This window comes from Zerene cesonia, chromosome 13 (genome assembly GCF_012273895.1).
Source record: "Zerene cesonia ecotype Mississippi chromosome 13, Zerene_cesonia_1.1, whole genome shotgun sequence".
In the NCBI taxonomy this organism is placed as follows: Eukaryota; Metazoa; Arthropoda; class Insecta; order Lepidoptera; family Pieridae; genus Zerene; species Zerene cesonia.
Genome location: NC_052114.1, coordinates 9,424,777 through 9,440,470, shown reverse-complemented (window position 1 = coordinate 9,440,470; position 15,694 = coordinate 9,424,777). Strand labels below are relative to the sequence as shown.

Sequence of the window (15,694 nt, the reverse complement as noted above, 5' to 3'; positions counted from 1 at the left end):
AATAGAGAACTTGCTCCTTTTTTTTGAAGTCGGCTGAAAAACATAATGATCTAAGAAACAATTTTTGTTCTTGCTGTTTTCATGAGAATTGTCTTCTGTAAATATTTGTAACGCCAAACCTATATATTTCACCCGGTATTAGAAATCTGGGGTCCAACTTCGCATACTGCTTCCAGTCTTTTTACCGTAGCAATATAGATAGATTCATCCAATTATTATTTTTTGGCAGAAAACAACTCGCTTACCAATTTAAAGCATGTATTGCTACAAATAAGTATGGGCATATTCTTGTCTACCATGATGAAATTAGCGAGATTCTCCATTTATTTTACCTTTGAGTACATTCTTTAATAATTATAGATGTATTAATGACTGTTAAGAAGTCACCCATAGATAATAGACTAAGCATAATAGGCATTTTATTCTCTGCAACGTTTATGGTTATGAATTTATGATTCAAAAACGTAGGTGGAAAATTTTATACCCCAATGAATAAAGCATTAATATTATGACTCAGATACTGAGTGACATTGTTATTGTGAATCACAAATCACATTATTACCTTAATCGAATTTTAACAATGTTAGATCTTAATTGAAATATTAAAAAGTAGAGCATCGATATCATAAATATAATGACATATTAATAGGAAGTTATACTAATAACCCGAGCGTATGTTTTTCGTTTGTTAAAAAAATCTTGTATTTATTGAAAACTCAGTATCCTAAATGCTTATTTATGGCATATGATATATAGCATACTGCTGTTTCGTTCGATGGTTTCGGAATGGGGGAGCCGGAATCCCATATCCTTTTCCTTACCCTCACCCAGTCTTTCCTTTATTCCTCTCATCTATCGTTTCTTAATCCCTTTCAATTTGTAGTCGGTGATGCATTTGTAGAGGCGAAAGGTCTGCAATCGACCTTACGCCTTTCCAAATGTTTATGGGCGGTTGTAGCGCTTACTATCAGGTGACCCACCAGCTCCATTGCCATAAAAAAAGTGTACAATTTTAGGATTTTACATACTAGGTTACTACCAACAAAGTTTAAATTTTTTCACTACATAAATTTTCAATCAATAAAGAATATTATAACCTTGCTAAAATTATATAAAATTATTATTATTAATCTGTTCTTTCACATTCCCGTTGTAATGGGAAAAATTAAAAAAAAAATTAATTACTTAATGCAAACAATTCATTTATTCCCATTATGTTTTCTTTCCTGGCTGCTCAGACTGGGTTTGACCGAGTAGACATTTTTATAAAATATACAGTTGTTGTCCTTACAGTAGAAAAAAACCTAATATATCCAATTTCATTAAAATCCAATCAGCTGTTCTTGAGTCGTAAATGGTGTAACTGACACGACTTTCTTAGATTGTGTAAAAAATATAATAGAAATTATCCAACAGGATGCATGTACTACGCTTAAAGAACCCTAAAACACAATGATTGTTCGCAATTGCTACACAGAGGGGTTTCGGCACTTTTACTTAAGATGATTTATGCTTCCGACAGTTCAAGAAACAGTCGTTGTATCAACCTTCATACTTATAACCCGCATATACTACTCCAATATGAAATCGTCAAATCTGGTAATGTCTTCATAAGATGTACTAATCTCGCGAAATGGATGACACATTTCATGTAATTTGGACAATAAAGCCGCCACCTTAAACCCGTACACTGCGCATACGCAGTTAATGACATCCCATAGTTACATTAGTAATATGTGAAGTTTGTTTAAGCTTTTATATGTTTCGCAGAAAAAAATAAAACTGTGAACTATTTGAATTACATCTGTTTAGAAAAAGTAGCTGAATATATTTTTATATGTACTCATTTGAAAATAATAAAATTCTCATAACTTTATAACTCTACTATCTACGAATATGACCCATGCGTTACTAATTCAAATGGAACCCCCCAATTAATAGCTACCCCTGGCTATAAGCAATTATACATTTGTCTATCAATTAGTACCTACTGACAAAAAATTCGTCGCATTCACTGTGATCAGTTCAACGGTTAAGTGTTGGAGTTTAATAAACTGTTTAATTAAGACCGCGTCAGAGTCAGAGGGAGCAGTGTCGTGCGCGCGCGCGTCCCGGCACCATGCTAACGTTCGCATTAGTCTTATTGGCTAGTGTTGTGATCGAAGCTCGACCGTTCAATATTACCGACCTGATCATACCTCAAGTTGTACCACCAGGTCAGGATGAAGTCGAAATAGAGTGCAGATACGACGCCAACTTCACCCTCTTAAGCTGGTTTAAAGGACCCATCGAATTCTTCCGATACAAACCAGGTTCCACCCCAAGTACAAGGTCGTTCCCTATTCTTGGAGTTGGTAAAATAGAGCTAGTGGAATGTGGACCAACGGCTTGTAAACTGAAACTTGGAGCGCTAACTGAAGAAGCTACCGGTCTGTACAGGTGTGATATTGAAAGAGATGTGCCCGAGTATAAATTCGAGTCGCGAACATCATATATGGAAGTGCATGGACATAAACATAGACAGCCGATAATAGAAGGATTAAATGAAGAATTTGGCGAAGACGATGAGATGCAGGCATACTGCCGCGGCGCTCCTGATTCTGAAATTCGCTGGTACGTAAATGGACATGAAGATGAAACTATGAGAGGATCAACAGCGTTTAAAAGGAAAAGTTCCCGATTAATCTTCCCAGGCATACCACCAACTGTAACGCTCCAATGTGCAGAATACAGATATGGAAAGTTAAATGGTTCCAAACAACAGAAAGCTAAATGGAAAGAAATGCGGAATGAGGACAAACCCGAAGAACAAAGGGATACCGGCAACTCGGGTGCAACATTGTATTTGAGTGTTATTTGCATATTATATACAATGCTCCTCAAATTATTCTAGTTGTGATTAGTTATAAATTTTCAAGAAACGTGTAACCAAAGTTGTGTTCCTTTACATTTTCAAGTTGTTGTATGATAGCGTTTAAATCGAGATGTGAATAATTGATATGTAATTAAAAATATTTATGTTGTATTTATTTTTTATTTCAAAATTATTCTTACAACATAAATTAATCCCTACCATATCATTCTAATATAGTAAATGCGAGTTTGTGAGGTTGTATGGGCATAACATGTTTGTACTTTAGCACCTTTTCACGCGAAAACCACTGAACGGATTCTGATGATACTTGTCAGTGATGATACTTATGTATCCGAAATACGCATAAGTATTGCACACTTGCTTCTGCCCGCGGGTGAAAAAAGGTGGCAGAGCCAATTATATTATGAACAAGCTGCGCCCCGCTGTTTCACCCGCGTAAGTCCGTATCCCGTAGGAATATCAAATTAATCATATCTTGTGATAGAGTAAACCGATTTCGATGAAACAAAAACTAAGTTATACCTCAAGTTACGTATAATTTTTGTATATAAACATTGTCTGCATTTAATTCGTAGATTTTACGTGATGTGCGCACAAACAAACAGACAAACAGACAAAAATTTCAAAAATGATGGAAATGGGTTCTGTTAGTTATCTTTTCATAGACGGGCTATTTTTTTTTTTTCAATGTACAAAAATGACTTTTCTACAGATTTATTATATGTATAGATGTGTATGTAAGTTTGATTGTTACCCTTTAACAGCAAACATACAAAACCGATTTGAATAAAATTTGACCATAAATAGTACATAATTCATTTAATACCTACCAAATAAATACAGATTTATCATTATTATGTTTCTCTTTTCCATAATACACGGATACCACCAGAAGTACAGATCCAACACGCAGAGGCCTTTTAGAGAGTTTTAATGTGATGTGGGACACCATCCGCAGCCTACACCATAGAGTTAGGTTAGCCCTAGGCAGTCCGCGGCCGATGCAGGACTATTGCAAGATGTGGAAATTTAATAATTGGTCTATGTAATGGGATGCAAAATGGACTGGTTTTTGGAACTATGGGAAACTATGTCACCTGCCTTTCTACTCATTGAAAGTAAAAAATTGTTGGCAGGTGGTGACTCCCCCTCTCACTGTATGGGCCCCCTATATAAGTCACTGCAATAATGCGACAAGGGGGCAACATATTATGAGCAGCTAAGAGTGGAGAGGCGTCGTGGGACTTTAAACTACGATCACGCGCTCCCTGAGCGTCCAGCATCACGTGCCCACTCGCCACTTATGCTGCGAATCGTACCCACCCTTCGAGCTAAAAGCTCTCGCGACTCCACTCTGCCCGGCCGGTTAAAGCAAGCCAGCGGTGGGGGTCCTGTCCTCATTAGGCTTCACTCCGGCCGGCCAGTTAAGGCAAGCCCGAGATGAGGATGGGGGCCTCCCCCGGGAGCTATTGGGTCCGCGGAGTCGCTACTCCCCAACACCTCGCCACATGGTGCCCTGCGGGCATATTATTAATGTTATTAAATAACAATTAAGTCATGATTAAGCAGTGGGCGAAATAATAAATAAATTTTTATGACTCCTGTGAAAATGTTCCAGCAAATATTTTTTATCTGGTAAAAGTAAACGCAAGTTCGCGCCTCATATGTCAGAACGATTTTTTTAATTCATTAACGAGAATTTTATATCATGATATTGCCTTGATTAAATTACAGAAATAGACAAAAGCTAATAATAGAAAGACAGGAAAAGTATTCATTCACTAAGCAGTTAAAGAAACATTTTTATAACATAAGGCAATGTTTTTGAACCTTTGGGTTAAATTTGCCTATTACGATAACGATAAATAAATATAAACTCGTAAAACCTTGTGTTTTAATAGAATATACAAAAATTATTATAGAATAGCAAGAACAAAGGAGTTAAAGTAAAAAAATTAAATCATATTTCTTTTAATGTGGGAGTTGTTCTTGTTTTTGGAATATTAATTATTATTTCTCCCATTTTTTACTGTTTGAATAATAAAATCGTTTCCAAAATTTAAGCAATTGTTTTGCTTTATTTTATTTAGGCTACTATTGATGAACTTGTCAATTACGCACAAATATGGTGGCAAATAGAATAACTTTAAGGATACGTGCACTGTAAAATCTCATCGGCAAATGATATAAAAAATTAAAAAAAACGCTGGTAAAAATAATTAATATAAATTATGAAAATAATTATATTATTCAATTTATAGTAAGTGAAGCCGATTTCGAGGACTTGGGATAACCGAAGTACATACAAATAATTCTCACATTTTTATTACGACGAGCATTTTATCTATAGTATATTATATTACGTTTTTAATCAATACAGCCTTTAACCCCAAAAAAAATTAAGTTATTAGTGCATACTTTCCTAAGTAGCAACATCAAATTTATAAGTTTTAATTTTTTGTTCACAGTGATAAATTGTTCAACTTTTGCGTTCACGTGTAATTTTAATTGCATATTATTAAACTTGTTGCACATGACATTTAATAGCAATTAGAAAATAAAATATAGCAACACAGAAACTATCGAAACACATTCAAATTATTTTCTGCATAGGTACTTAATGCAATGAAAACAAAACAACAAACAAACAAAAACGCTTTATTGTGCACCAAATGATAATAGAAAGTAAAAAAATATACATAATATTATAAAAATTCAAGAGCACAACAGGTGATTTTATCGCTAAGGCAGCGATCTTTTCCAGACAGATCTTTTCTTTTCCTGGTGGTTAAGAAGAAGCTGTAGAAAATATAAATATATAGGCAATAGGTGCGATTATAAAATTTTAAATACATATATACAATAGTTATACATAAAAACATACAAAAATAGAAGTACGTATTATATAATTTATTTATTTATTTATTTATTCTTTATTGCACACACTTACAAAATATAAAAAAAGAAATAAAATTTAACAAAAACTAATCATAGTCTAATCATAGAAATACATACCTATTTACATAATATACACACATAAATTACACATACATAAAAAAAATAAAAAACGCTAGTAATAATAAATGAATAAAAATGAACAAAAAGGACTTATTTGCTAGTTTTAATTGTACACATACAAAAACAAAACAACAGTATTTTCAACGTGAATATGGATGTACCTTGTGAAATAAGTTAAGTTTTTTGGCTAAAGAGATATATTTCATACTGCATGAATAATATTGTGTCATAATGATTTATGAAACATTAGATAGTTATGACTCATCGTCTTATTCGGCATTTACATCAAAAAGTATGGTATCCCCAGTTTGTAAACTGGCAACCAAATTTCGTAATAATGCGTAATATGGCAACATAAAAGCTCCATGTTGACGTCAGGAACAAGCTGACAGAGCGCATTGCGCAAATCAGCGGAGTTGTGTGTGCATGTTACACGGTTAAACATGTTAAAAAGCTTTTCTGAAATTTTAGTTTTATGTTCCATTCGGTTTACAAATTGTTTTATAAGAACTGATATATTAAACTTTTCTCCGTCTTGATTAAGTGTGAATATTAGTAAAATAAATAGTGAATATTTTGATTTTTATTGTTACTAGTGATAGTTCCAGAAACAACAATCACCATGCCTAAAGGAAAGAAAAAGGGGAAGTTCGGTAAGTTTTTATTAGTAATCGCTAGTTTAGAGCTTTCTCTAATGTTAAGATAGTGCAGCGTGCTGGAATTTGCAAAGAATGAGATCACGCGGCGACCTTGTGGTCGAGATACTCGTTCGCGTAAATTACTCTCCACGTATTCATTACAAAAAGAAGTGCAATAAAATGTCTAAGCAACACATATGGAACCAAATGGTCAATAGATTAGGGTCAGTTCCGTATTTCACAAGTATCTTGTAACACTACAATCACTATTTCATAACATAAGCATGCATGTAACCTTACCAGCTTGACATATTGGGAGTTATTTATATTCCCTCACGTTTTTTTACAACGACGACCTTGCTGCTAAGAAGATTGTTATGTAGTATTATTATATAATTTATTGTGTACAAACATGACTTTGTATTTTGTATGAAGGAAATCTCAACATAACAGCCTTGTAGAGAATTCAAAACGCATATGGAACTACGAATGTATATGTGTACATATTATTTCATAAGTTACTTATCTTGACAATATTCATACTAATACTCAATATTTATCGATTAACAATTTTGAACAAACAACTGGCATAAGGTTGGTGTTCTACTGTTGGATTCAGAGGTATTAGATTTAAAAAATAAACAAGATATCAAATAGTAAATAAACATAATGCACTGCAAGTATGTCTCTTAAAATGAGAACAAAACTATTTGAACACATAAGTAGGTAAAAATGCTTAACCAAAAAATGTTCTACCGATTTAGGTTTTCTATTTAGCTGGAACAAGTCTCTGTCTGAGGGACATGGCTGTGACTTAAAGTTTTGCATTGTGATATAAAAACCCCTACAAAGATTAACATGTGGAGTGTATTGCATCTTATAATTTTTCAGAGCACAGAAGAACAGAGCTTCCATACTCTTCAGATGAAGATGCAGGAATTGATATGACAAATGACAACTGTTCCGAAACATCAGGACAGTCTGATCTCAGAAGCAATCATGATGAAGCAGGTACTTGAATTAAAATTTGTCTTTTTTCACTATATAAAGTTAATTCAAGGAATACTGGCCACAAAAAAGTACTGTAATTGTCTTATAACTAAACATTCAGTTATATTGTTGTGAAATATTGGGTGTGTACATGATTCATAAGTTAACAACAGCATGAATGGGGAATAATATGTTGAAACTGTTAGACAAAGTAAACAAACTCATTATTCTATTGTGGGAGTCGAGCACGCTTCGGCACAAATTGGGCCAGCTCGCACCGGGGAAGTACCACACCCCCACAGAAAACCGGCGTGAAATAGTGGCATGCCACTGTGTTTCGAACGGTGAGTGGGGGAGCCGGAGGCCCGTTTCCTAAATGTAGTTTCTATAATATATCAATACCATAATAATATACAGCTAATAGCTAATATCAGGAACCACTGAACTAATTTCATTGGATATGCACATAGTCCACATGTCTCATGGGGAAAGCTGAATATAAAATTGCACAATTAACATTAAATCCTTGCACAATAATTGTTCAAACATCAATACAATGCTAAACAATTTTCTTTGAGCAATGATTGTAGCAAATATTACATAATAAGTATGGTAATGTATTCTGTAATTCATTAAGTCCTTTTGTGTATAAATTTGAGGGTCTCTCATGAAATTTTAAGAGGTCTGTAGCCTTACAGAAAATTTAAGTGATAGTTCATTCAAATTTATATTATGGTGATGCATTAAATACACTTGGTACATCATCCAGAGACATATGTATTCCAATCATTTTTACGAATATAATAAATACGAAAGTGTGATTGTTTGTCCTATTTGGCGTTGCAACAAAGCGATTTTGCAATATCATACATATATCTGGAGATAAACAGGAGGTTACAGGGTGATATACATTATACACTACTTTTTACAGTAGTGAAACATTTCATTCTCTTGGGAATTTGCATAACAACTATGCAGGCAAAGGCCCTAGCATAGAGAGCTAGTATATTCTATATGTCACTAAAAGATATATTTTTCTTAATTTTTTGGCCTTTCTATTCTTTAAAATTTATAATTATTGTGCTTATGTTATATTAAGCAATATTAAGAGCTCTCTTTAATTTACTCATTACATGTCATTGTTTTATCTTTAATATTTGATTATTTTGTATACAATGTATTGCAATATTATTGTGTAAAAAATTATCTTGACCTTAAACATTCAACACCAAAATCTATATATAAATTGATGCATATAGATTATGTTTATACTTTATTCAAAATCTTTAATCAGGCCCGTCTTATCATACTTAATTACTGATAAAAATTTATTTCAGTGTCAAACGGTGACAGTTTTTTCATCACATGATATGCCTTATAGATAGATTATTATTCAATTTATGTATCTACTGGTACATCAAATTAATTGTTGGACTAATGCATATCATGTTATATTAGTATTTACATTCTGATAACCGATATTTAAATATCTGCCAGAATAATGAGTCAAATTATAATGTATCTTTTGTAATGAGGTAATTACAGCCATTAATATGTATTAGTAATTAGCATCAATGAAGAGATTTACAGATGCTAACGGCACACATACTACATATTTAATCACTTAGTTCAACGTAAAAGTACAATGAATCAATGAAATAGATGTGAAATGCTGCAGCATTATACACCCACATAGGTATTCACTTCTATACATTATAAATTGATTTTCAGAAAACGAGTTGCAAGAGAAATTCGAAGAAAAGGTTCTAGAAATTATTGATGCGCTGAGCGCCAGATCGAACGCGGCCCGCGCTTCCGCGCTTGTAGCGCTGCGGAACGCTTTACAGCGGCGGTACTTGGCTGCTTTGCTGAGCGGACAGCGGGCGACGTTAGCTGACCACGTTACTAGAGCGCTGAGGCGCGGCAAAGATGGAGAAAAGAAGGCAGCTGCAGCTATTGCACCAGTTCTGGCTTTACAAGTATGTGAAGCCAAATGTGCTTTTTAAGTTCTAAGCTACTATATACTCAACAATCAACATTATACCGCGGCTTCACGCGTTTAATCCAGATATCCAGTGCAAGTGCAATCGAATTCTGTACTAAATTTCAGACCCATCCAATCAGCTGTTTATACCAGTAGGATATCTTTGTACCCAATATTGAACTTGTATTGTCATAAATTAATTAATTATGTAATACTTATCTCTGGTTTTATTCGCTCTTCATCTACAATTCCGACATGATTACCATAGAAGCAAATGTATCAACACTTCAATTACAGATTGGTGATGAAGGAATAGAAGAATTCATGAGTGAAGTTCGCCCCGCGCTTATCGCAGCGGCCACAGACAAAACCGCATCGCTCGATACACGCACTGAAGTATGTGTTTCACCTATTTATTTTAATTATATTTAGGTTAATTTTTGTTTTTTTTTTTTTTCAATATGTTTTAGTCAGTATGTCTTCTTTTTAGTGCAACACCGTTTTCAACGGTAACGGAACCAATAAAAAAATTACAATTTTTTCAGTGTTGTTCATCACTTGCCGTACTCTGCTATTTAATGGAAGATGACCTTGCGGAAATATTGGAGGTTATGCGAGTCTTTGAAACCATCTTCAGTGGCAGTTACCTCAAGGTATGATAGTTCCACTTCATACTACTTGAATTCCTTTTAAATATATTTTGTAAAGAATTAGAAAATTGTGTATATAAGAGTAAAAAAATACGTCTGGAAGACCTGTCTATATTTACTAAAATTTCAGCTTCATGTTTTAACGACTAGCCGTTTTTGATAAATCCTTAACAAACAACAATCACAGTCACAACTATTCCATGACAAACACATCAAAAAACATTTTTTTTCTTACGCAATGCGATATAAAACCCATAATGTATCACAAAATCAAATCAAACAGTTTATCACTGTATATCAAATTAGCTTACATAAAAACTTCCCTGACTATTTTTCCGCGTATAAATTTGGTCGCGATCGTGACTTCAAGGTTAGCGGTTCGTTAACATCGTGACGATGTTGCGTTTTTATGGCTCGATTTTTGTTTTGTTTTCGGGCTGTTTGCTCTGTGTTTCACAGTATCTTGTGATATGACTTCATTATGCTTGTATTATTTTGCCCATAACATTGAAGAAAATGTAAAAAAAAAAACTTGGTTTTTGTATACAATGCTTCTCTGATAAAGTTTGCTTTCGGCTTAAGGCCAATAAAACAACATTTTTAAGAAATTTAGATATTTTAAGACATTACCACAAACACTTTATATCAAGCATGGTCACGATCTGCCTACTGCTCCTGGACCTTCAGTTTAAATAACTGATCAAAAGCACAATAGATTTTTCTACTTCTACGTAAATCCACAAACTTAGAAGGAGATATATTATATTTAATTTAAATATATAACAAATAAAAACAAATTAGAAAGAAAGTTTTGTTGGATGAGCTAATAAATTTCTATCAATAACTCCAGGGTGACGGCAGCGTGAAAGTGTCGGGGTCGGTCATAGAGGAAGGCGGGTGGCACGCGGCGGCCGTAGACGGCTGGGCGCTGCTGCTGGCTCTCATCTCACCGGACCACGCCCGCTCACTGCTGAAGGACCACGCGCCGTCTTTCGACCGGCTCGCTGATTTGCTGTCCGCTTGTAGCTTGGAGGTGAGAGAGATTGTGGAAATTTAATATTTAATGTAATTTATAAAACGTCTTGAAAATTGTTTTTATGATATGTACTTGCTTTTATCTGTGTGCGATGTGCTTGTTATAGTCTGTATCTGGTGAACTGTGGTATGATTTTTTGTGTAATTTACACCATTCTTTACAGACAATAAACAAACTCAATGTTTAGATTGTTTGCTTTCACAAACAGTTTTTCCATAAATACCCCTACATCCCTATTATATATATACTAGCTTTTCACCCGCGGCTACGCCCGTAGAATTCGCTTATATCACGCGACATGGTGAGTAGTGTTTTCTTCGCATTAAAAAGTATGTTTTGTTCTTTCCCACGTTTAGCTCCATCATCATACCAAGTTTTATCAAAATCGGTTTGACAATAACGAACTTTCATACAAACTTTCATCCACTCTTTCAACCCTTTCTACCCTTTTTTCGCGATAAAAAGTAGCCTATGTCCTTTCCTAACTTCAGTTCTATCTTCAATTTTATCAAAATCGGTTCAGTGGTTTAGGCGTGAAAGCGTAATATACACACAGACAGGCAGGATGTAAAGTAAGCAAGGTCGAATCGGTTTACATGAAATTAATGATATTGCAAAAAAAGTTATTTATCTCTCTGTTTTTGTTCGGTTTTTTTAATCAAATCGTTTTGATTGATGTTGATGTTGGTGACCCATGTACCTTACTCCTGCAGAACGGGTGGACCGATTTAAATGAATTTTTTTGTGCATATCGGGTAGGTCTCAGAATCGGCCAACATCTACTTTTTATAATCCTAAATGATAAGAATAAGACAGAACAGCTTGTTTTTTATAATACGATCGATCTATTTCGAAATGAAAGGCTTTACCGGATTTAAAACGCTTTTTTTAGCGTTTAAAACCCTATAAACAGTCTTTAATTTCTAAATGTGTAATACTCACGTAAAATCTAATATACAAGCGTGTGCGTGGGTGTGTGCGGGTGTGCAGGTGCGCATGGCGGCGGGCGGCGCGCTGGCGGTGGCGCACGAGCGCGCGACGGCGGACGGCGAGGAGTGGGCCGGCGGCGCCGAGCTGGCGCCGCGCCTGCACGAGCTGGCGCGCGACTCGCACAAGTTCCGCGCCAAGCGCGACCGCAAGCTGCAGCGGGCCACCTTCCGCGATATACTCAAGTACTTTGAGGTGCGTCACCGGTTATATGCGCTCTGTGTACAGCTAGCGGTTTATTTCTAAGTTATTTGAATACAATCTATCAGCAGCTAGCTATCCCTTCCTCGTTTTACTCAGCGCTATAGTGTGCCATGTGTTATAGTGTCTATCGGTTACATAGTTGAAATATGTAGTGTTTGCATATATTAAGTGTCTGTTATATAATTCAATTATCAGACAGATCTTGCATATTTTGTAATGAATCCTTTCTTCCGATATAATATGTTTAATTGCTCGAAAGACGACGAAGGAAATGTATCCTGAGGCTCGCTAGGTAGCGCTCTCATGCTGAGTACTGGCTGGTTACGGTGTGTTGTCCCGCAGGAGGGCGAGGTGCCGGAGCTGCGCGTGCGCATCGGCAGCGAGTGCGTGACGTGCGACAGCTGGGCGGCGCGCGGCGCGTACAGCGCGCTGGCGGGCGCGCTCGGCGCCGGCCTGCAGCCGCTCGCGCCGCACTGCGCCGCGCTGCGCGCCGCGCTGCGCCTGCCCGACCCGCTGCCCGACCTGCCCAGGCCGCAGCGCGCCAACAAGCTGCAGCGGGTGAGTGTGCGCCGGACACCGCTATATTGCCGTACAATATTATGTAGAGCTGCAATCGATTATCTGTGTGGTACATAGACATGGATGGTTCCCGTAGATTTTCTCAATGTATGCATATTTAAAATGTACAATAATCACTGATGGTTGCAATATGAATATGGAACTACTAGCTGCGCTCCGCGGTTATACCCGCGTAAGTCCGTATACCGTAGGAATATCGGGATAAAAAGTTCCCCTATATATTATTCCAGTTGTCCAGCTGTCTACATACCAAATTTCATTGAAATCGGTTCAGTAGTTTTTGCATGAAAGAGCAACAAACACACACACATCCTTACAAACTTTTGCATTTATAATATTAGTTTATTAAATAATATTTAGGATTACCTAATCTTGTCCCATTATTTCCCCATTGAAAGAAAGTCAATGGTCGTATAGAGTGTTCCAATTTTCACAAAAATGCAATTTTCAACTATTATACGAAACAAATTTATTTATAACACATATGTTTATTCACAAAAATCAACTTAAATTGATATCTCCGTTCCAGCACCTTCAAAACAACGCGGCGTGCAAGGCTCGCACTGTGGCGAGAAATAAGAACAGAGACAAACGCTCTGCCGCACTTGCTATATGAAAACACTAATTGCTTACATTTACTTGTCACTTCAATAATCACAGTTTTATTAATTAGTTTTTTTTTGTTGGTATTTGGATTAAAAATATGTGGTTATATTTTTTTCGAATATACTAAATAATAAGTTTTGAATTGTATTCTTATATAATATACACTATTCAGTTTGAATTAAAATTAAACTTCAGCATAATTCGCAGTAGGATTTTTATTGATATTTAAGACTGAAGTTTAATAATACTGGCGATACTATTATTTTAGTAAAAAAAAAAACGTTAATTCGATATTTATTAATCACCTATTTAAATGTATTTTGTTAGTGTACCAAACATACTTGTAATTTGCTTCTGAGATGAGACAAACAATGAAATTCCCCAAAAGTTCAAATAAAAATGTTTCTTTATTTTAATTTAAATAGATGTTCTTAAAAAAACTGTAAGGAAAATGAAAAAAAAAAAAGATCGGTTTTTGTTTTTCTCACTCTATGTTATATTCATAATTTACGATTTCCCCTTTTTAGTATAGACTAAGTTGTTCGTTTTATGAGATATGTAAATATAATTATGGTTCTCATCGAAATTCCTTTTGGCTGTAGTCACATAGTGAGCTAGTGACGTTAGTTACCAAAGAAATTCCCTTTCGTCTCGTGAACCGCCTTAATTGACTACATATCTGTTGTCCTGGGGAATAATATTACAATAATTATTCGTGTTTTATTAGCATAACTGATACTATACTCAATGATTTTTTTAAACAATTTTTTTTAAGAGTTCGTAATTAATTTAAAATGAAAATTTTATGATTGACCATAAATGTACGTTAATTTCTTAATATTCTTCCTTGGGATAACAAACTTAAAATTTATTTGAAAAACATATATCGACTCATTAATTCAATTATACACAATGACTGTGGTCATTATAATATTTACTTTAGAATAATTTGTAATAATTAGTTAATTGCACTGTAATGAAACGATAAATTAATACTGCCGTTATGTGTTGCTATTTTAATATATATATATATTTTTTATTTTTAGTGTAGTTTGAGTTGTTATTAGAATTAGATAACACTTTTTTCAAGGGGCCTAATCTAGGGAATGTTAAAAATTATGAGAAATACTTTGTAATATTTTATGAACAGCCCATAGAATCGCTAGCAAAGTTGGTTCTATTTTCATGCAATCATGTTTTTGTTTCAAAAAGTGTGCTGTACTTACGGTAACTGCTAGTTACAGTGCAATACATACTATAAAAACTCTGTAAATATTATTTTAATTTGTGTTGTGATCGGCCAGTGCTGTACATAACGGTGAAAAGGTGTTGAAATAATATTTATCATGAGAATTTTTGGTCTTTTATTTCTTATTCCTATATAACCTCCACAGAGAAAACCTCAATATGCTCTCTTTACTGTGTAGTTTGTCGATATTTAAAACCCTTAACACAGAACACTTAATAGTATACAGGTGGCCCGCCGATGGTGTACTCTGTTCAATGGTAGTTATAGTTTTGCAAACGCTGATTAAGGAAAATTCACGGCGAAACCACGGACAAATTTTATTTGATTTTTCTTATGATCTATGTTTACATTGCTGACTTCCTTCGACTGGCATATACCGCTACGCTAATGTAGGCATCGCGCCTATGAAAACAATCTTAAACGTAACTTCCTTTGAGTACAGTACAGCATCAGCGGAACACCTGTATGTGTATAGTCTGTACTGTCGTCTACTATAATACTGGCAACATTATTTGAGGCACTGACAGCTCCACAACTATGGGACCCCTTTCTTGGTACGGGCTCTAGATTTAACTGTAGCATAGATAATACTATATTGACTGGTCACTCGCATGCAAACATTTTGCATCAGCGCAATTATTCTTTATTGTACGAATGTTTACTTAAAATGCTTGTTTCCCGGGTACGACAAAGTCATGGAATTAATACCTGTCATGTGTCAAATTTGACGTTATTTTAGTTTCTGATGATATGTGATTCACGTCATGATGTGATATTATGTGCTTCACGTCATGTGAGTCACCAGTGTTCGGAACCGTACGATAATTATCGTACAAATACGATAATTTTGTGCCTGCGTACGATGTACGATAGCATAC

General features: G+C 35.0%; 2 protein-coding genes across 2 annotated transcripts; both read left to right on the top strand.

The window, feature by feature from the left end:
• Positions 1–2,084: 2,084 nt before the first annotated feature.
• LOC119831358 lies at positions 2,085–2,996 on the top strand. The gene has a single exon (XM_038354668.1). The coding sequence runs from the start codon at positions 2,120–2,122 to the stop codon at positions 2,891–2,893; it is 774 nt and encodes a 257-aa protein (XP_038210596.1). The 5' UTR covers positions 2,085–2,119; the 3' UTR covers positions 2,894–2,996.
• A 3,277-nt stretch (positions 2,997–6,273) lies between these two features.
• On the top strand, positions 6,274–13,716 carry LOC119831481 (interferon-related developmental regulator 1). The gene is made up of 9 exons (XM_038354859.1): positions 6,274–6,546; positions 7,423–7,542; positions 9,253–9,500; positions 9,803–9,901; positions 10,051–10,158; positions 11,006–11,188; positions 12,182–12,373; positions 12,725–12,940; positions 13,491–13,716. The coding sequence occupies exons 1-9, from the start codon at positions 6,516–6,518 to the stop codon at positions 13,575–13,577; spliced, it is 1,284 nt and encodes a 427-aa protein (XP_038210787.1). The 5' UTR covers positions 6,274–6,515; the 3' UTR covers positions 13,578–13,716.
• Positions 13,717–15,694: the final 1,978 nt, after the last annotated feature.